This window comes from Xenopus laevis, chromosome 1S, assembly GCF_017654675.1.
Source record: "Xenopus laevis strain J_2021 chromosome 1S, Xenopus_laevis_v10.1, whole genome shotgun sequence".
Lineage (NCBI taxonomy): Eukaryota > Metazoa > Chordata > Amphibia > Anura > Pipidae > Xenopus > Xenopus laevis.
In genome coordinates this window covers 154,468,790-154,491,980 of record NC_054372.1, presented here as the reverse complement: position 1 = coordinate 154,491,980, position 23,191 = coordinate 154,468,790, and the positions used below count along the sequence as shown (strand labels likewise).

Below are 23,191 nucleotides of genomic sequence, written 5' to 3'. Positions count from 1 at the left end.
TTGATTTTTTTTTTTTAAGGTCGAAATTCTCAAATTGTAATTTTGAATTATCCAAACTCGATTTGAGTTTTAATTTGACTTATCATACTCTGGCCCTTTAAGAACTTGAATTCGATTATTTGCCACAAAAAAATTGCAGAGTTCATGCATAAGTCAATGGGAGATGTCCAGGGACCAATTTGGACATGTTAGTAGCATTAAGTTTTTTTCAGTGAAAAAACTTGAATCGAGTTTAGTCGAATTTGATTCAAGGTTTTGAGTCTGTAAAATTTGTCTGAGTTTTAGATGTTCGATTTTTTTTATAAATAACCCCCCCAGTCAAATGTCGAGTATATTCGAATTTAATAGAATTTTAAAAAACTTACATGAATTCGAAATTTGACCTTCAATAAATGTGCCTCCCCATGTCAATACCTTTACTGAGACTGAAAACAAATAGTAATGTTGATCTTGGATATAGACCCTTAATAAATCTGACCCTAAATCTGACAAAATTACGGTGCGGAAATCATGAAATAGAACCTGACCGCCCCCTAGTGTTTGGCCAAGTGAAGACCAGGCAAAAGTTTCTTTCACTAAAATATGTAGCATCAGGACTTTTTTTTTTTAAATTATGACCAGAGGTAAATAGTTAGGAACTGCCATATGGGTTTTACCTTGACGTGGTATGGTGGCTTATCAATCTTATGATCATAATTTTGTAATTAAAAAACCCCTGTCTTTGTAAATACATGCATCTGCATAGATTACTGATATGACAGAGGAACAGGGAATGTGCATTGATCAATTGTTCTTTTTTTCTCTCTATGTCTGTAGTTAATTTGGCCAGATCAGTAGCACTTCCATTGTATTTCAGTACATTTTTATTAAGCCATGGAGTGTTCCACAACCTTTCCTTTTTGCATTGCATAAAAACCTGTTGTACTGCCAAACGGAGCCTCCTTTAGGCTGTCAGTCCACATAGGCCAATCACAGAACTTATTTTGTCCCATCCAGGAACATTTTTTATGCTTGCGTTGCTCCCAACTCATTTTTTTTACATCTGAATGTGGCTCACTGGCTTAAGTAGACAAGGTATGGCTGGACACATGCTTATAATAATTATTGAGGCCTTTAAAAAGTATGGTAACACAATTTTCAATGAACCAAACATTTCTCTTTATTGTATAGCACAGGTATGGGACCTATTATGCAGAATGCTTAGGTCCTTGGGGTTTCCAGTCTTTTCGTAATTTGGATCTCCATACTTTTGGGGGATTATTTACTAAACTCTGATTTTTTTTTATAAAATCGGACTTTTAAAAAATCATGAATATTTCGGGATTTATTAAACCCTAAGGATGGAAAAGTCAGAATCTGAAAATCCGGCATCTCAGACCTGTCTAGGTTGCATATAAGTCAATGGGAGAAGTCTCAATGATTTTCTGATGTGCGCTGGGTTTCGTGCAATACCCCAAAGTTTTCTGAGTTTTCGGGTGAAAATTCCGAAAAAATCGTGAAATTTGTGAAAATTGGATGAAAATATCTGAACAAAAAACGTGAAAATCTGATTTTTTTCCTGCAAAGCAAATTTTCAGGAAAATGTGATAATCAATAAGTGTAAAAACCTAGAGCGGATTTGATATGAATTTTTAGCAGAAAATATTGAGATAAATTCTGACTTTGATAAATAACCCCCTTAGTGTATTAAAAATATTTTAAACATTAATTAAAACCAATAGTATTCTTTTGCCTCCAGTAAGGATTAATTATATCTTAGTTGGGGTCAGGTACAAGGTACTATTTTATTATTACAGAGAAAAAGGAAAAAAATTGTCAATTATCAATTACAGTATTTCATTAAAATGGAGTCCATTGCAAATCTGTCAAACTACATACAAGAGAACCTTGATCCCATAATCTCAAAACTTGAATCTGATCTACTGATTTGGGCTAATCTCCCCCTATCTTTGTGGGGGAGAATAAACCTGATCAAGATGATCTATTTACCAAAATTTCTATACCGCCTCCATAATGCCCCCATATACATTCCCAAATCAGTATTTAAAAAAATCAACCGATTGATACTTCCCTTTATATGGAACCGTAAGGTACCGAGAATTGCCTGGGAGAAATTGACAGCGGAGAGGGAGGATGGTGGACTAGCTTTACCCAACTTCCAGTTGTATTACGTAGCGGCCCAAGTGTATTACCTGCACTGGTGGTATCATCCGGACCCATATAACCCAAATATGGCACTACATGCAAATATAATAGGGTCACTGGAAGGACTTAAAAATCTACCCCACCGGAAAATTTCGGACGCAGGCAATCTGCCATCCACCATCTCCACTCCTCATAGAGCCTGGACCCAAGTGTTGAAAATATTTAAGAAAGGACCTATTCGACTCAACCCCCTCTTACCACTATGGGGCAACTCCAATCTGCCTCACTTCCGAAACCTGGAGGACTTCCTCTTCTGGCCAAGGCAGGGCATCAAATACCTGGGCGATCTTTTGCAAAACCGTACCTTCCCTTCACATACTGAACTTCGAGCCAAATGTACATCTCAGAACCTCCCACTTTTTAGATATTTCCAAATTCGGCACACTTTTAAGGCCCAGTTTGGTACACTTTCTCCTGTCCTTTCCACAATGACAATTGAAGAGACCCTCATAGCTGAGCAACCGATAAAGTTGGTGTCCAGGCTATACAGAAATCTTCTAGCCAGTGTCCCCCCTCCATTCCATACAGCTCAGGTACGTTGGAAAACAAACATTCCAGAGCTGTCCCAGGATGACTGGGACGAAGCAACAGAAACTATGTATAAAAGCTTAATAGCAATAAGGGATAGACTGATACAGTACAAGGTGTTCCATCAACTATATATCACCCCACTTAAACTAAAGGCAATGGGTAAGAAGGACAACGACTCCTGCCCCAGATGTGGAACTCCTGAAGCCAACTTTCTACACATGATCTGGTTTTGCCCAATTATAAATATTTACTGGTCGCAAGTAATGGCTTCGCTAGCAAACACACTGGAGTTCCCACATATACTCTCCCCCACTGTGTGTCTTCTGGGCGTGGTGGAACACCTTGTACCCACTGTCAGTGCAAGATTAAGGTTTAGAGCGTTATTATTCTATGCTAAGAAATGTGTGATTATGCACTGGATGGGACCTACCCCTCCCACAAAGGACTCCTGGATTAACCTAGTTGATTCAACTATACCCAAAATAAAGCTTACCCATGAAGCAAGAGGCACAGCAGATAAATTTCAAAAGATATGGCGTCCTTGGTGGGAAATGGGCCCGGGCGTGCAACCTAGAAATGATCCTGCAACCGGTTAATACATATGCTTACATGGTACCCGTAATGACTTCTGATGTTAATTAAACCTCAATCTAAACTGCAACATTTGAGAGCAAATAATTCAGGACCAGTGTTGCATGTTTTAACTGTACACATGTTTATTGATATATAACTATAATTTTTTCTTTTTTGTAATGTTTATTAAAACAAATAAAACATAACCTTTAAAAAAAAAATGGAGTCCATTGGAGTCTATGGGGACTTTCTGTAAATCAGTGTAACTTTGTTTGTCTGTTGTTTTTTTTAAAGAAAAAAAAAAACCATTTTATTTCAGATAGAAGCTACAAGAACTTTCCTGTCTGTGCTTAGCATTTTCACCACACTGTGTAACTGCAATAAAAAAATCAAAGTGCATTTTGATCTGTTTACCAGCAGAGGGAGCCTTATAACAATTCTTGTTATCAGTGTTTTGCAGCTTTCCCCAGAGATTATTAGCCAGTGGTTCTTCTGTACATACGCAGACGACATGAGTACTAGATGCTTAAAAAAAACTGTATAGATATCAGAGATGCACAGAATCCACAATTTTATAATACCCAATTCCAAACCCTAATTAACACATATGAAAATTAGCAAATCCCCCCCCCCCAAAAAAAAATTGTAGCATACAAAAAAATGCACCTTTAGTTGCTCAGTGTTGTTATATTTAGGGTTTGGGTTGTTTGTCTAGTAGGATATCTGTAGGATATGGATAACTCCAGCTCCTGATAAAATACTTAAATCTGGGATTTGGTGCATTACTAATGGCTTAGGCCAATGCATTATACAAGCTTCTGAATGGTAGCTGAAGTACAGTACACAGCAATACCTAAATTATAATATATACATTTAATTCTATGAATTCAACCTTATATTGGGCAAGTCATGTTATTTTCTTTGACAAAAGCAAATAGATTAGATCACGAGCTCTGTTTAACAGGCCATGAGTATATGGCAGCAAATCTTTTCCACTGCAAATAACTGTGTTTAACTGGCACAAAACTGGAGATAAGCTTAAATGGGGTGAACACCTGTGGCTGGGATAATGTATAGTGGTCCACTATGTTGCAGTAGTGTACAATGTAATCATGTGCTGTTCATGCATCTGTACTCCAGGAGCAGGTCTGATATACCCACAAGTGGTTTTATGAAAAGCGTATATAGCGTATATAGCTCCCTGAGTTAGTATGTGTCAGTGCTGTAGTCTATATGAATGGGAGTTGACTTACTGCACCATATTTGGTTACAAGTATGTAAGGGATCAGACAAGCCTTCCCTCTGTTCTGCCTGTGACTTCATTGAGCCAGTTACAGGCAGTGGAGTGGCTGATTGGCTGGAAGCCCCAGAGGACATCTGGGAAAAATAGAAGGACCAGGAAGAGCCTGGGTTTGGGGCCAAATGCACAGGGTGGACTGGCACCCTGGTGGGTGAGCCACCCAAGGAGGGGGAAATTGGCAAAGCTATAAATGTAGGCCTCCTGTCTGAGGACAAGTCCTGTAAGTGTACCTGCTATGTGGGAGCAGCTACAAAATTCCAACAGAGAGAGTTACTTTGGGAAAGGTAGTGCTACCTGGGGTTTCAGAGCTCTTGAGAAGGGACATTTTACTTGAACTGAACTGTGCCTTGTTAACCCCTTCCAGGGTTGATTGGGACTGTGTTATCAAAATGGCTATGGGTCAGACAGCAGGATATCTAATAGCCCCCAGTGCAGGAAGGGTCTATGTAGTAGACTGTTTAGAAGAAGCAAACTGGCACACAAGACATGTAGATGCAGGGCAAACCCTGGCAAAGTTTTTAATGCAGAAGTGCAATGCTTCCGGGCTCTGCCCCTTTGTCAAGCATAGTGGATCAAGGTGCAAAGGTGCATTTAAAGAGGAAATAATTAAGGCAATTTAGAAAAAAAAATTAACACATATCACAGTGTAAAAGTCCATAATTCAGGTAATAGGTGACATTTCTAAATCTCAAAATCCAGATACCGAAAAGATCAGTCCATTTATCATACATCCAGCAGTTTAAGAGTAGATATAAGAAAATAATTCACTAAAGAATTGTTACAATGTAGAAAATACCTAAAATACATGTATGTAATAACATTTTGGTTACAAAGATACAAAATACCCTACATGTAAAAGAAGGGGGAAGTGAAACTGGAATACCTGTCCCTGTTTCCAGGTCAAAGGTTGTATTCTTATCTGCAAAGAAATGAAATACTAGTTAAAACCTGAAATTACTAATTATAAAAAACAGGACATTTTAAACTCTTCATTAAGGCCCTTGTGATGTCTAAATTGTAACAGCCAAATTTAATAGCTCTCTGGAGGAGTAATCGTTTCTTGTCCTGGCCCTGTTTGGCCATTACCTTTTCAAGGATCTGCCAATGAATTTGTGCTACACTGTGGCCATGAGTAAAGAAATGTTTGGCCATCATAGTTTCCTTTTTAAATTTCCCTGAGTCTGTTTTCAATATTGCATCAAGACCAATTGGTGCTACAGAAGGTTGATAGTTGCATATTATAGATTTGTGTTCATTCAGTCTAACCTAAGGCCACATGGGCATTTGATGCAGTAGATAACATTGCAGCTATCACATGTTTAGGACCCTTTTATTTTATGCTTAGTACCTTGTTGAGGATATGTGACCATGTTGCCAAGGATAATACCATTGCAGTGACCACAATTTCTGCATGGGAATTTACCTGTAAAGTGTGTTAGAAGGTGGACCCCCTGCACACTGCTGGGTCTTAGGTTAAATAAGCTCGCCAATACTTCTACTTCTCCTGTATGAAAATATGGGAGGTGCTTTGAACAGGTGATCATATTTGGGGTCAGTATTTACTATTCCCCAGTGTGTAAGGATGATATTTCTACAGGTCATAGAGTTAGTGTTGAAGGAGCTTATGATTCTTTGTGATTTGCTGGTACTGATGGCCTTTTTTAAGTAATTCACTTCTACAGATTTTAATGACCTCTTCATTTTTAATCTGATCATTGACCATATTATAACCCTTTTCTCTGAATTTATGCATAATTTTGGCAAATTCAGTATCATATAATTCATCAATGGATGTGACTTGTCTGACTCACAATAAAGAAACCTTCAAAACACTTTTTCAGTTCAGTTGTTTTCAGATTGTTCATCAGAAACAAAGACTTTTTTTCAATTGCTTTCTATCTTTTCTATCTTTTTCCCAAAATTTAAGTTTAAAGTTCAATGTTCCTGTCTTTAGTGTTCAGCTCAGTAATCCAGGAGCAGATGCTGAACTGTTACAATTTGCTACATTTAGTTGATACAATAGTTGATACATTTCTCAGCAGTATCTGTGGAATATTAGCAACTATTCTAACAGATACCTGTAATGAAACTCAGGGATTCTACTCAGCTGAGACAAATATAACAAATTTAACAACTAAATGTATCAATTTAAAACAGTTAAAGAGTCGGCGACCCCCCCCCCCCCCGAGCTGGTTTAAATGGTGAAAAATGAAACGTTACACTTCAATATTAGCAAAACAGTCACGAATAGAAAACAGAAAGTAATTGGAAAAAGTCTATTTCTGGTGAACAATCTGAAACCAACTGAACTGAAAAAAAGTGTTTAAAGATGAACAACCTCTTTAAAGAGACCTGGAGGATGAAAACTAGGAACAGTAACATCAAAAAATGAAAGTGTTTTAAAGTAATGAAAATATCATGTAGTGTTGCCCTGCACTGGTAAAACTGATCTGTTTACTTCAGAAACACTACTATAGTTTATATAAACAATATGCTGTGTAGCAATGGTGGAAAAAAAACTATATGGCACAGGTTAAATAGTGGATAACAGATAACATTATGTTCTACAGAGCTTATCTGCTGTGTAACTTAAGCCTTTTCTCCTTTGAATAGCTGCCCCATTGCTACAGCAGCTTATTTATATAAACAATATTAGTATTTCTGAAGCAAACACAGCAATGTTACCAGTGCAGGGTGTGAGGCATGGGGAAATTTTCTCAAAAAAAAAAAAAAAGTACTCTTCTTGATGAAAAAAAAAAAAAAATCAGAGGTTTATTTAACTTTCCAGACCTCCATAAAAACAATAAGAGACTCTTATTTAACAGTTCAGAAACTTGCAAAGCAGACTGTTACAAATAAAAGAAAAAAATGGTTTCTACATCATACAGCACCACTTTTTTAAACCAGCACTTCCAACTTGTGCTTTACAAATGACTCCCCTGCTTTCTAATCACTCCAGCCTTTTATAGGAGTCAGAACTCCCACCATGCACTGCAGCATTCCCTATAAATTCCAGGAAGTGCTGCTGGCCTGCCTCTTAAGAGGTGCAAGCCACCACACCAGGCTGTATCACAGGTAAAACTTTTAACTTCAAAGCTGCATTTGCAATTATGCTGTGTTTTAAAATCCTTCACAATATAGTTACCACAAATGACATTTCCTATGCATATGTGTACATTGTAGCATTTATCTTACACATTTAAATGTAACACACAATAACAGTAAGGTTTTTTTTTTTTAAATACAAGCTAGTTAATTACATGCATGGTTCACAGGTGCTGACAGATTTAGAGTAAAGAAAGGAAAGTGCATTAGGTGGCCAGCCTAATGGAGAAAAGGAAAAGTAACAAAGGAATACCATTCACCCAGCATAGGTCTGTCAGTCCATGTGAACACTTGCATTAAAACCAGTGTGACAGATTTTAGTACATATTATATACAATTTGAAGCAGTACCAGTCACATCTCCACACACGGCAACACTGCATTATACTTTTATTACTTTAAAAAAAAAAATTTTTTTTGATTTTACTGGTCCTAAATTATTTGTCATTTAGTTTGGTATAGACAGAGGTAACAAAAGGTGAACCATTATATGCAATGTTCACTGTTCTTTTAAAGAAGGCAAAACTACACTAATTAACTTATATTGTGATATATCTTTGTTTTTTTCTAAATTACCTTGTTTCCCCTTTAAATGTGCCTTTGCACCTTGATCCACTATGCTTGACAAAGGGGGAAGAGCCCTGAAATGTTGTAATTCAACATAAAAAATGTTGCAAGGATTTTCCCTGCATCTACATGTCTTGTGTACTTCTACAGATGTATAAGTGCTGTATCCTCCATCACTGTGCACCAAGCTTACTAAGCATAATATAAGGGTGTGTGATTGCCTTCTTGCTACTATGTAGTAGACTGGACAGTTTTTTTACTTTCAATTTTTCTGTATAAAGTTATAGTTGTTATAGGGGGTATAAAATAGCATGTAAAGACTTAACTGACAGGTTTATACAGAGGGGGTACCCCAAAGGGAAACTTAAAGTAGTGGAAGAGGAAGTCCAGAAGATAGAACGCACTGACCTAAACAAAAGAAAATCGACTGACAATAGGAGTAAAATGGTAGAAAGAATTGTAAACAATATTGGCCAGTATTCCAGATTGATGCCACTTTCGGACCTCTTTTCTAACTTTCCCCGGTATTCATACAAAAAAGGCAAATCAATACGGGACACGTGCTCCAGTGTAGGATCAGATAGACTAAGTACACCATTTAAAGGTAAGGCAATAGTTGGTACCTTCCCGTGCATGGAGTGCAATTGTTGTAGTTCTATTATAAAGGGTCCTAATATAAATCATCCAACATCAGGGCAAGAAATTAAGCTGAATGCGTTTGCTACATGCAAAACAACCTATGTGATTTATGTCCTGAAATGCCCATGTGGGATGCTGTATGTGGGCAAATCTATTAGACCTGTGAATGTTAGGATCAAGGAACATAAGGGCAACATAAGAAATTTTAAAGTTGATAGTTATTCTGATACATCTGTGTCTAGGCATTTTCACAGGGCTAAGCATAATGTATGTCAGCTTAAATGGAAAGTATTAGAAACAGTACCAAAACCGATTAGAGGAGGGGATCACAGCACCATATTGTTACAAAGAGAAGCGAGATGGATTAGGCGTTTTGAAAGTACCCAGCCTAAGGGGTAAAATGAACAATACAATTTGTCATGCTTTTTATAACTGATGTAAGGAATTAATGTACTGTCTTTTACCCCTAGGTATTATAATTAGTCAGCTAGCTGTATGGTCAAGGATCTCCTACAGAATCATGTAAGGGTGAGTCTACTTTAACAGGTATATACATTGTTAGCTACCAGTATTCAGTAATACCGCAACAATGTTGCGAAAAAATCGCCACCATGATTAGACATTTATTGAGCAACATATTGCTGTTAATGTTCACAACATAGTAACAATAACAAGTGATTGGATAGGCTAATTTGCAGTGTCCATTACCCACAGGTTAGGCTGATCTAAGCAGTTTCCTGGTTTTAACTAAATAAGCAATCGGATTTGTTCATTGGGACATTTGATAGTCGTGTGATTTGTAAGAATAATGTGCACATAAGGTGTTTTAAAAAATTCTTTATTGTAGTAATGGTGTTTTAAAAAATGTTTTATTGTAATGGTTTAAAGAAAAAAATTTTTTTTCACTTTGTGTATAAAGAGAAATTTTATTAGTTTTATACATGAATATTTATGGTTATACACAGTAATAACATTGTGTCACAACAACGCATATGCACCTATATAATTAGATATACGCTAAACCTGTACCATGTTAGAATGGTTTTTATTATGCACTGAATGCACTTTGTTTCAGGATACACTAAGGGGTTAATTTTGTGAAACTAACCCATGAGACATGTAATAGGTCACATGAGGTTTTTTAGGTTTGTTGTTTGATTGTTCCTGCACACTTGACAAAGGGCGCTGCCCGAAACATGTTGTGTACCTCTATCCCCAATAAAGAAGTTATTGCAGTCCAGTTGCTGCCTTGGATTTGTCCCACACCTCTACATATTTCTACAGATTGACCTTATTGGGATATCACGCACAGGATATCCCGTGGGGAAATCCGACCAAGAGATTAGGTGAGCTTCACTTGTACTCTTAATTGCATAGTTGTTGCTACATTTGTGTGTTTTATTTTCCCTAGTGGAATTCCCTTGAGGTGGAATTCTTCATTGACCACTAGGTGGAGGCACCGTGCTGTAAATCACAGTATCTTTCACCTATATGCAAAGAGAATTCAGGCTACTGAAGAGTTAAATACATGAGTGTAACTACTACCAAAGGTGTCCCAAAGGGTTACAAGTATATGGTGTTTTCCTTTGGTTGTCTATGGAAATAGCATCAACTGAAGCATACAAAATATGTTAGCTCCCATATTTGCACAAAGAGAATTAAGGAGGAAATGGAAAATAACCTTTGCATAGAAGTATGAAATCTCCTAAGGGGTCGGCTTCCTTTTCTCCCAAGAGCAGCTCATGAGTGGATTATACTTTGTTTTTTGTTCTTAAATAAAGGGATTGTGACCATTGACTCTTACCTTGCCAGTGGATGTGAGTGCCAATATACTAGTGGTTTTTGGTTTATGTTCAGTCCAGGTCCTTTTAGCTTCTAACAAGGTTCCATTACAGTACTACAGATACTGTAATGAGTATGCCCTCATGAAAAGCTATATGTATATAAAATATAACAGGGATGCAAATTTTCAGAGAGAGGAGAACTGTGGTCCTTGCTGCAGCATTTGTGTGAACTAAAGAGTAGATATTTTAACCTTTGTTAGGCCTGGATATAGAAGGTTACTGCAGACAAGACTACCATGGAAATATTAAAGGGGTTTGTTCAGCCCTAAGTTAACATTTGGTTTGTTACAGAAAGTCCTTGTCACATTCGGCACCCTATACCCAGAACCCAAGCTAAGCTCCCTGGTCTCGGCTCTCACTTCTGCCTTTAACCACCACCTTTCACCTCGGTAGGAGCCCTCGGCTAATTAGATGCCGCCAGGTCTTAACAGAGAGAGAAGCAAAGCTAACGGTTCTGGACTAGGGGCACGATTGTCTCACCAGGATACTGGAAGGAAGAACACCACCAGGAACAAGCGGCTGGGCCAGCACAAGCAGTTAGAATAGTCAGACAGGCCAGAATCAGGATTAGAGATCGTAGAATAGTCGGAGGACAGGCAAAGGTTCAGGATTGGAGAGATCAGCGTAGTCACACAGGCAAGGGTCAAACATGGTAGAATAAGTCAGGAATCGCTCAGGTTAACACCCAGGAACTTGCTAATAGAACCTAACAACGGGCAATTTGCTGAAGACTGAATTCCCCTTTTAAACTGTTTGAATTTCGCGCCAATGCGCGCTGGCGTGAAAGCCTGCACCATTTATGAAATGGACGTGCGCGGCGCGCGCACCATAGGGGAACCTGGAACCAGGAAGGGAGCAGCACAGCAGAGTGTGTCCACACCAGGGACACGGCAATGGACCCCGCTGCCCACTAGACCACCAGGTGATATCCTCACAGTCCTATTCTTAGCACCTTTCCAGTTGGCCTTTATTTTTTATAGAATTTTAGTATTTGTTTTCTTCCACCTCTTTCCAGATTAGGGACACTGACCCCAGCATCCAAGACTGTATTTGAACATAAGCCCCGAGGGGGCAGCCTGTAGGTGCCTATTTATAGATTGGCAATATCTGCTTCCTCTGTAGTTACGCCGCATGCAGTGACTGGGCCAGTGGGACACGGGAAAAAACCCGGTGGGCCCCGCCAGCCCAGCCATGTTCCCCCGATTGGGCCCCCCCTTGGAAAAACACTTATGCTGCAGCGCGTCCTCGCAGGCGTGTGATGCAACTGTGTTCGCGCAGGAGTGCGCCGCACCAACTTTCGCGCAGGCGCATGCTGCACTAGCGTTCGTGCAGGCGCGCCTGAACCGGCATTTACTGAGGAGCGCAGAGGGAACCTGGGAGGGGGCCCCGGTGACTGCCTGTAAGGGCCTTCATGTGGCAGTCCCGGTGGGCCTCCATTACTCCAGTCCGATCCTGGCCCCATGCTCTGTGAGGTTACAATATTATTGTTACTGATAGCTTGCATTACTTATCTTTCTGTTGAAGACCCCTATTTATCTTGCAGTCTGGTTGCTAGGGTTAATTGAACCTAAGCAACCAAATAGCTGCTGAAATTCCAAACTGGAGAGCGACCTAACACAAATTTAAAAAATTCAAAAACCACAAAGAATAAAACATGAAGACCAATTGGAAATGGTCTCAGAATATCACTTTGTACATCATACTAAGAGTTAATTTAAACATGATCTACCCTTTGATCTGCACTTTGGCAGTCACATAAGTGTTCCTGAGCAATTCTCACGTAGCAGCAGGACAATCTGTCATAGACTCTTTATACTAATGTCACACATGGCGATTTCAAAGCCGACCCCAAACAGGCTACGAATAGAGACACATTGGCATTGTCTCCCCCAGCATTATTATTTTACCATCTGTGACATTTGTTGTCTTATTTGTTGTCTTATGATTAAGTGTCTGATGGACATGAAAAGCGTAAGGCTTGAGATGATTGTTTAAATAAAGATTTTCTCTACTTTCTAACAAGCAATTATCGGTCTGATCTGCATGTTTCCAGTGTGCCCTAAACCTTCCATTTCTCTTTGCACGGATTGTCCACTCCCCTGAGCTGAGGGTCTGGGGCAGGAGCACCTGGGCCACTGCTCTACTTTCGATGAGTTCTTCGCAACAAGTGTATGTATTTATTCTTAAATTTGCATTTTGGATTATTATTAGAATTAACATGCATTTTTAGAGTGCCAATATATTCCACAACTTAAAATGTTTTTGCAGCATTTTCTGGTGCTTCATTCCATGTGAGTGATATCTGTTCCTGCGAACATCAGTGTAAACCCTTCTCAAATGCAAATCAGAGAAATAGCACATATTGTTCACATAAGGAGTATAAATGGGAAGTGTCAGACTGAGGCAACAGAAAATAAACAGTGACCCAGGTTTTACTAGAGGTCGCCTATTCACTTATTCAAGGTGCTAATTCATGACTTCTGTCAATTAATACTTTTAGGGTGAGGCCACACGAGGAGATTCAGGGAGATTTTGTCGCCTGGCGACTAATCGCCTCGTCTTTTGAGCGACTATCTCCCCGACTATCTCCTACTTTGGGCAACTATTGAAAACGCATCACCGCGTGTGCATTAGCCCATTGTAACCTATGGGGAAAAACGCCGAGGCAGTTTGGGGAGATAGTCGCTCAAAAGACGAGGCGATTAGTCGCCAGGCGACAAAATCTCCCCGAATCTCCTCGTGTGGACTAGCCCTTAAACTTTCTTTTAAAATTGCAGTTTTACTTGTTAGGGATATGACATAAAAAGGTTATGATTGTGATCAACCCCCCACATAGCTCACTAATATATTTAAAACAAAAAAAATGACCCATGGGCTTTTGTGGCAATCCTGCACAACTCCTATTGCCACAAAATAATATATATATATTCTATAAGTCTCACAGGGCAATACACAGTGATGGGAGCTGTGGGGAAATGGGGAGGGCAGAGGGAATTTATTAATGGCTGCACAAACAAAATTCAGCTCAGACCAACTTTCCATTACCTCATCGCAATACTCCCCAAAGAATTCACCTGTGGCAATCTTCCATTATAACATAACAAAGTTCTTTAATTGCAACTCAACAACAAATCATAATGGAAGACCTGCAAACAAAGATGCAAATTTGGAGAAACCTAATGATCCACATGTTTGATATCATGTAATCGGGTAACAAACTACAACAAATGACAACATTCTGTTTATCATTTACTAATAAGGAATACGGCCATCCACAAATAAAGTGATCCAGAATATGTCAGAGTATTCTGTTAACGTTCAATTACACTATTGCCCATCTTAACCCTCAAAGTTTTAACAGGTTAATAGAATAGAATCCAATAAGGATTCATTATATCTTAGTTGGGATTAAGTACAAGGTACTGTTTTATTATTACAGAGAAAAAGGAAATAATTTGTAAAAATTTGGATTATTTGGATAAAATGGAGTCTATGGAGGCAGCCTCTCTGTAATTTGGAACTTTCTGGATAACAGATGATCTGGCATAAAAGTATGTATATGATATGATCAAGCATATGGAACCAAGGACACCATGTAGAAGAGTGGTACAAGAGGCTCCTTGGCAGTGGCAGAACTACCGGGGGTGCAGCGGGGGAAGACTGCACCAGGGTCTGCACCCTCTCGTGGCCCGCTGCATGTTAATTCTAATAATAATCCAAAATGCAAATTTAAGAATAAATACATACACCTCGTGGCCCGCTCACGCAAATCTGCCACGTACATCAGTTCTGGAGAGGGGTGGGCTCGGCTGCATGGCCTGCTCCCCAGGCCCTGTTACTTTACTGCTTCTTGGAGGGGACCAGGGCCACAGGATTTTGCTTGTGTGGGTTTTGTGGATTAAAGCTGCATCGAGGTCTGGGTGAGACAATGGGATAAATCTAATATTTTTTTTAGCCAACTCCAGCACTTTTTGTGCACAGATTGTAGCTAATTCTGATCCTTCCTTCTCTGTTAAGGACCTGAATGGAGACTCACAGTCGGCCGGCTGGCACTAGGATCGCTTCGGTTTTCCGAAGTCGCCTGAAGTTTCCTCATGAGGCAGCTTCAGAAAACGAAGCGATCCAACTGCCATTCCAGGCATTACAGGGAGATTTGTCACTGAGCGACTAATCTCCCCAAATCTGAATGTGTGCCACCACCCTAAATGTCTGTGGCAACATCAATATGTGTGCAACTTATCACTATGCAAATTGAAACATTGGTCCCAATAAGTATGTGATTCAAATATTATCTTTTGTGGTGGAATTCTAGGTCCTAGATACACCATATGGCCAAATATATCTGGCTCTTCAATGACCTGAGTTGGCTATTAAAGACATATTATTGATATATAATCATATCAATGCCACTAATTAAGGTACTGACACATCTGGCTTGAATGTAGTCAACATGCACTCACAGGGTAGATTTTGGTTAGAAAACATGCATTTTGATGAGTTGGCATTGAACTGAAAAGAGGGATAAAAACATCTTCCAATTTTTTTTGCCCATGCCCATTTTATGGCCACATCCCCTAATTTTCATATCTAATTTATAAAATTTGGCAGGTTATGAAAGTTTGAACACATTTCTGGGAGTTTATGGGCAATGTGTTACAACAGTTTTGCTAATAAAGCCTTGAAAAATTGCCCCCCCCAAGAGACTTGTTTATCCTAAATAGTTACAATTGTATATTTTCTTTTATTAAATTGTTACAAATGTATTAAACGGCAGGTGTGGAATATTCTGGGCCTATATTTGTAATTACATTTCAGAAACTTTGCTTGGAAAAATGCATAAATGCTTTGTGCACCAAATAAGCATTTTGTGTATGATATAACACACCATTTGTACTACTTTATTATTTATGAAGGTGAAATTTCTGCAATAACTTTTTATGTCCAGGCTATCCATCTTGGTACCCCTCCGTTATTGAAGTATAACTTCCAGCACATATAGGTTTTAGCTAAACCTTGAAAAAGATCCAAAGAAGGATATAAAATATTGGAAAAATGTTTCCTGAAATGTTTATGAGCATATTGGAAAATTCCAGGAATAAACAACAACTAAAAATAAAACAGAAAATCACATAACTAGTTAAATGTATATATAGCCTGAAGTTCCCACACAGTTGAGTCAGTTTGACCTGCCACAGAACAGGATAACAGAAGCAGAACATGACATGGAGGTTCAGGGGACATGTGCAGAAGACTTCAGGATGGCAAGAGATACAGTATCTAAATCAAAAATCCAAGATGGTGGCTTGCTCCAGTGCTGTTGTGTTGTGTAGGTCCCAAGACAAGGGTAAATACCTGATTTTACAAATTACAGTATTTCTGGTAACCGGATATCCACAAAACTCAGAATTACGGAAAGTCCATATCCCACAGACTCTATTTTAATCAAATAATTCTTAATTTAAAACATATTTCCTTTTCTCTGTAATAATAAAATGGTACCTTGTACTTGATTCCAACTTGTTGGAGGCAAAATAATCATGTTAGGTATATTTAGTGTTTAATTGATTTTCTAGCAGACAAAGTATGGAGATCCAAATTACAGAAAGATCCCTCATCCAGGAAAACCCCAGGTCCCGAGCATTTTGGATAACAGTTCCCATGCCTGTATTACAGGTCTCAAACAGTGCCGGGCAAGTTAACTCAGTGCCCCAGGCAGCTGTGCACTTCCCCCCCCTTCCATGCGCGAGGGCCCAGGGAACAATTGAAACTGCAACCCTGCAGGGCCTGAACTATGGAAGCACAAGCAGAAGAGGACGTGCCCAGCACCCCCACACTATTGTGCTCTAGACATGTGCCTCTTCTGCCTACCCCTATTTCTGGCCCTGGTCTCAAACATAAATTGGTTTGGGCATCTACTAGTCAAGGTACCAAGGAAGATTACTTAAGATTACCCTTAATAGTATATTTCCTTACCTAATCTTTACGATAAGAAAGTCTACGATATGCTGCCAGGGCTAAAGGACTGACACTCTTGTTATCCAGGATATTAAGGTAGCAAATCAAGGAAAAACAGCAAAAAGCAGAATAACTGCTATTCAATCTTTATTGTGCCTTTCACACAACATGTTTCGGGCAGCAAGTACCCTTTATCAAGTGTGTCACACTTGATAAAGGGTACTTGCTGCCCGAAACATGTTGTGTGAAAGGCACAATAAAGATTGAATAGCAGTTATTCTGCTTTTTGCTGTTTTTCCTTGATTTGCTACCTTAATATATTGAAGTTAACTCTGTGGTTGCCTGTGACGGAGCACCAGTGCGAATCAGGAATATCCAACCAATGCTGGGTGCATGCGTGTTACCTTCGAATGTGACTCTTGTTATCCAGGGTACAGGTGCAGACTGAGATTCAAAACAGGCCCTGGCTTTTCAACTACATGGAGGCACATACAGCTCCACACAAGTGACAAATAGTGACTATCTATGACAGGGGTCCCCAATCTTTTACACCCATGAGCGACATTCAGATATAAAAAGAATTAGGGAACATGTGCATTAAAAATGTTATTGGGTGGTACAAAATGAGGGCTGTGATTGGCCATTTGGTATTTCCTATGTGGAGTGGCAGCATACAGGAGGCTCTGTTTGGCAGTACACCTGATTATATGCAACTAAAACTTGCCTCAAAGCCAGTATTTTAAAAAATAAGCAACTGCTTTGAGGCCACTGTGAGCAACATGCAAGGGGCTAGTGACCAACATGTTGCCCACGAGCCACTGGTTGGGGATCACTGTTCTAGGACATCTTAATTTATGACAGGCAGCCATTTCTTAGGACTTTTATGACTGGCTCACAGTATGGGTTATACTGAGAAGCAACAAGTATTTTGACACTCCTATAATTTTACTAACTAGATTTTAAAACAAAAGGTTTTTATTTAATCCACAAATAACAGGGATAACCCCTATACTCTGATTATTAAGGCATGCATCAGATTTTCTCAGATCAGAAACTGGCCCCTTTGCACATAAATTAATGAGGGACTGAGCAGACCGAATTAACTGAATGGTTCAACAAACCATGGAGTCAACAGAAACCTGCACATCCATAAATGACACGAAGTGGAAATCTGCCTTCGTCTCCAATGTAACAAATGTTATAGAGACATTAAACAATGACAAACATCATAGATAAATTAGCCTGAGCAGCTGAGTTACAATGCATTACATAGATCTACCGAGAGCAATATGCCAGGAGGTCAGGGTTGTAAACTGGACAGTATTTTACTGGCAAATGATGGCTGATGCCAATTTTATTAATAGGGGAAAAATAGAAATATAGGAAGACTGGTATTTTGTTTGTTCAGAAAAGGTGGCAACCCTGTAGGAGGTATGGAGTCAGAAGGAGTTGGAAAATTGGTTGATCTGTACCTGCCTTTGCCACCAAGTGGTTCAGTCCTTGGGCCATGCCAGCTCAATTTTCTCTATTGCCCAACTTCCTCTAATGTCAAGAAAGTCATGTACTGTCTATATGTAAGGCTTTTTTTTCAGAAAAGCTGGCAATCCTACAGGCGTTATAGAAGGAGCAAGCTAGGCCCCATTGCAAAATAGGCGGATCTGTACCTGATTTTGTCACCAAATGGTTCAGTCCTTGGGTCTTGGCCAATGAGGTCCTCTGCCAGGCCAGCTCGATTTTCTCTATTGCCCAACTGATCTCTGAATGAGCCTTAAAGGGATTGTTCGACTTTAAATTGCCTTTTAGTATGATGTAGAGAGTGATATTCTGAGGCAATTTGCAATTGGTTTTCATTTTTTATTATTTGAGGTTTTTGGGTTATTTAGCTTTTTATTCAGCAGCTCTCCAGTTTGCAGTTTCAGCAATTTGGTTGCTAGGGTACAAATTAGCAACCATGCATTTGTCTGAATGAGAGACTTGAATATAGATAGGAGAGGCCTAAATAGAAAGAGGAGTAGTAAAAAGTAGCAGTACTAATTCATTATAAGCCTTACATATCATTTGTTTTTATATGGGGTCAGTGACCCCCATTTGAAAGCTGAAAAGAGTCAGAAGACGTTAAATAAGTCAATAACTATAAAAAAAGGAAAAACTAAGGCCAAATGAAAAGTTGCTTAGAATTAGCCATTCTATAACATACTAAAAGTTAACTTAAAGGTGACCCATTTAATCAGTTATCAAAGGTAGATTTCATTGTGTTGGGTTCATACACGGGACATGCCAGACTGCTGTTAACAATGGCATTTTCCAATAGCTGATTTTAGGACAGGACTTTTGTCCAGAGACCCCAGCCTGGAAAGAAAAATGTCCTTGGTATGTCTAAATCACATATAAGTAGACTGCCTAAAATGGTTACATTAGTGCATAATGTATGTCAGCTAATTCACAGCATCCCACTAATATGCAGGTTAGGTGACCATACACAAGCTGAAATATAGCTGCTGTTGGAGGGGCCAGTCTATGTGGCTCATTCGATGGCTTTCCCCAACCGACATCTGTCTGAAAATCGCACGGATGTAAATCAGGCAGGTTTTTAAATCCTGCCAGATCGAGGCATATTGCTAATGGAATATGAAAAAGGCAACTGCTGGTGTCCCTTTTGCTTCATTACTATTTGTATGTGCAGCAGTCACAATTGCTATAGAACTGAAGTAGATGCCATTCTGTGAAGCAGAAAAGATTGTTCCATAACAAATAGTGTGGGTGCTAAATAAGAGGGGGATTATAGCTCTCAGAAGTACAGAGAATCTTGCAAAAAGCTAATATAGCGGCACTGTATGTGTATAAAACTGCTGTACCTCACAAGTGAATGTCACAAACAGAACAGTGACATAGGATAGGACAGAACAGTGACAGGCGACAGAACAGTGGCAGGAGACAGAGCAGTGCTGGGTAACTTCCCCAGGCTGCCAAACTGCATGCTCATGGGGCTCTGGCTTTTACCACATTGATAATAATGGCCAGGGCTACCAGGTTGGAGGGTTTCCAGCCAAATTGGGCAACTAATTTAAAGCCTTGGCAGGTTTTGAAAGTACAAACTAGCCAAGGTACGGTTTGGGCTACTTTTTGGGCCTTTGGCTGGTTTGTACTTTGGAAACCAGCCAAAGTTTTTTTCTTGCCCTAGTGTGCCAAGCCTGCATCGCTCAATGTGTTATGTTTTGGTAGCTGAGGATGAGTACAGTATAAGTGTTTTTATTAGCAGGCTCTCATGCAGCCATTACACACCAGTAAGCTTTCACTTTTAAGCTGTCAGGAAGTATGCACAGTATAAGTCTGAACACAGTGACATCTACAGGCCATTTGTATAAACACCACATATTCCCCCTATAGTAGGAAAGCATTTGGGCAAATGTAATAAACAATAACAATGCATCTTAAAGCAATAATATACATTATTCCCATCACATAGTCCTGGGTCCATGCAGGTAGTTTTCTGATTCTATCGGTACGCCTTATATGTTCACTTTCTTCAGGCCTATTGCAGTTGACATCAGGAGTAGGAAAATGTCCTTTATCAAATGGAGCTTCTCTAAAGTCATATCTAACAGGAGCAAGACAACTTGCATTCCATATGCGTCCATCAGACAGTTCATATGTGTATGGTCCTCGCTGGTGTCTCACTTCAAGAGGTGTTGTAAATTTAGATTGTCCTTGTTTTAGTATTCCTGGTTTCTTAATTCTGATTAAAGATCCAGGCTGAAAGTGCACTTCTCTGGCACCATGTCTGTATAAGCCTTACATTTGGCTTGTTGACGTTTCACAATGTCAGCAGTAGATGATTTTGTGGGCACAGTATTTTGTGGAAGTTTGATGTCTGCAACATGTAACTTAGTGTGCATCTGTCTGCCATGTAATAATTCAGCTGGAGATGATTGGGTTGTTGCATGGCACGTTGCTCTGTAGTTATGTAGGAACTCTGTTGTAAATACTTTCCAAGATTTCCCAATAAGATTTGCTGTCTGTAGTGTTTCTTTCAGACTTCTGTTGAATCGCTCGATTTCTCTATTTGCTTGTGGGTAATACACTGAAGATTTCCTATGCACAATATTCCTCTTCAAACTCATATGAGACAAACTGTTGTCCGTTGTCTGATATTAACTCCTTTGGATTACCTTCTCTGCTGAAGACTGTAGACAGAAATGTTATTACTGTAGCTGATGTTATATGAGAAACAAATGCAATTTCTGTCCATTTACTGTAATAGTCCATCAAGGTTATAGCAAATCTGCAGTCTATAGGAGCATCTGTAAAAGGACTGACAATATCAATAGCAAGTTTTTCCCATGCTGAATCAGGGAATGGCACTGGTTTTACATCTGGTCTCAACTTAACTTTGTGTACAAAGTTCTTTGCACAACCCAGTGAAGTGTTGCTTTGTGGTAAAATTTTAGACACTGGCTGTGTGGCAGGCACTGGTGCTGTAGTGATGAGACCATCAACTAATTGTAGGTTTAATGCAGCAAAGTATAGCAGTACCCTTATTCACAATGTAAACGTCACATTTTGCAGTATTTAATTCAAATTGTACATCTTTAGCAGAACTACAGCAGATCTTAGCAAAATGTCCAACCTTTGTGCATTTGCGGCACCGTTTAGCTTTTGCAGGACATGTAACATGATTTGCAGTGTGTTGTGTTGAACCACAGCAAAAGCAGTATTTTCTATTTGTATTTGCTGTATGGTTTTGCAGTGTAGGTGAATCCCTTTCCTTAGCACTGTATTTTGCCTATGACTGTGCATTATTAGGCCACAGTGCTGAATTCACAATCTGTACATTCCCAGCAGTTCCCTGACTGGGAGTTTTAGCCTCTGCCACTGCTGTTTCAATTTGGCTAGCAACTGTAATAGCCTTTGCAAGGGTTAAATCATACTCTAGGAGCAGTCTCTCTCTAATGCGAGGTGAGTTTGTTTTTTCCACTATTTGGTCTCTTAGCATTTCATCTGTTAGATTCCCAAACTCACAGGTAACAACCAGCTCTCTCAAAGCTGCTACAAATTGTTCTGTGGATTCGCCATTACGTTGTCCACGTTGGCGGAATTTATATCTTTCAGCAACCACATTTACTCTTGGCACGAAAAGGTTTTTTATAGCAGTAAGAGCAGTTTCATAAGTATCATCAGGTAATGGTAATGTATAGAATATACGCTGTCCCTCTGCTCCCAGGCAGTGAATAAGTAAAGCACACTTTCTAGCAGCAGAAATCTCCCCTTGGTCAGCAGCAATAATGTTATTTTCAAACATATGGATCCAAGCAAAAAAAGGTATGGTAGGCTCACCAGGAAGAAAAGGTGCAGGCTGCTGCAGAGGTAGAAGAGCCATCCTTGTTGCCATTTGTTATGTTTTGGTAGCCGAGGATGAGTAGAGTATAACAGTGCTTTTATTAGCAGGCTCTCATGCAGCCATTACACAACAGTAAGCAGTATCTGTATCACTTTCACGCTGTCAGGAAGTATGCACAGTATAAGTCTGAGCACAGTGACATCTACAGGCCATTTGTATAAACACCATAAAATGCATGTTGGGTAATGTAGTTTTTGTTTAACAATTTGCCGACTGCCAAGTTTAAGACTATAATATCCAGCATGCAAAGGGGACTGACTTGTGTAGAGTTACCAGATTTTGGGCTCTGTATCCCAGTCTCCTGTCACTCTTAAGCATTCTCGCCTTTTCCAGTGACTTTTCTCAATTTCAGACAATTTTGGGGCCAAAATCTGTTGACCACTAAAATGTCTAGAGGTTGACCTGTTTTACCAATATTTATTGAAATTGTATATGTATTAGGGCCTTATGGGGCCCATATACAACCTCCCCCCCCCCCTATGAAGGGCGAATCTGTCCCATTTTGCTTCATGGAAAAATGTGCAAATCAGTGACTATTTGAAAAAAAAGGCGTTTTTCACATTAATAAATTTTTTTAGACTTGTTTTCACTGCACATTATATTATGCTATTTTTGAAGTGCCTCGTGGCTAGTTTTGTGGCTGGTTTTGAAAATTAGACCCGACAACCCTGATAATGGCAAACATTGGGGTTTTTGGAAGCCTATGGCTGCACACGCCAAATATAGAGCCAGTGTGCCTAAATTGTAACCCCCAGCCACTCAGCTGTAGGGGACGTGCAGTTGGAGTAGAGCAGCACGTGAGGTAGAGTCCTGTGCAGGTCCATTTTTTGGAACCCGTACCTGACCAGTACCCGCAACTTAAAATCCGCAACCCAGACCCACATTCTTACTGCTTGAACCCGCTACCCGACCCGACCCACAAGTATCTTATCCAAAACCCGGATCTGCTGACCATCAAGAATCAGGAAGTGCTATCATTGTAAACCGGAAGTGCCATCATCGGAAGTAAGCATGATCAGAAAAAAGGAGTAAAAAATCGCTATTGAAAAGACCCACGGCCCGACCCGCGTCTATA

The 23,191-nt window shown here is 39.5% G+C and overlaps 1 protein-coding gene across 3 annotated transcripts in view; it reads left to right on the top strand.

Annotated features, from left to right (window-relative positions):
• Positions 1–7,652: 7,652 nt before the first annotated feature.
• znrf3.S (zinc and ring finger 3 S homeolog) overlaps positions 7,653–23,191 on the top strand; it is a 99,416-nt gene continuing 83,877 nt past the window's right edge. Inside the window, exons 1-2 of one of the 3 annotated variants that reach the window (XM_041576898.1) lie at positions 7,653–7,684; positions 9,390–9,447. In XM_041576898.1, the coding sequence (XP_041432832.1) occupies positions 9,415–9,447 (33 nt within the window). In that variant the 5' untranslated portion in view covers positions 7,653–7,684; positions 9,390–9,414. 3 annotated transcript variants of the gene reach the window in all.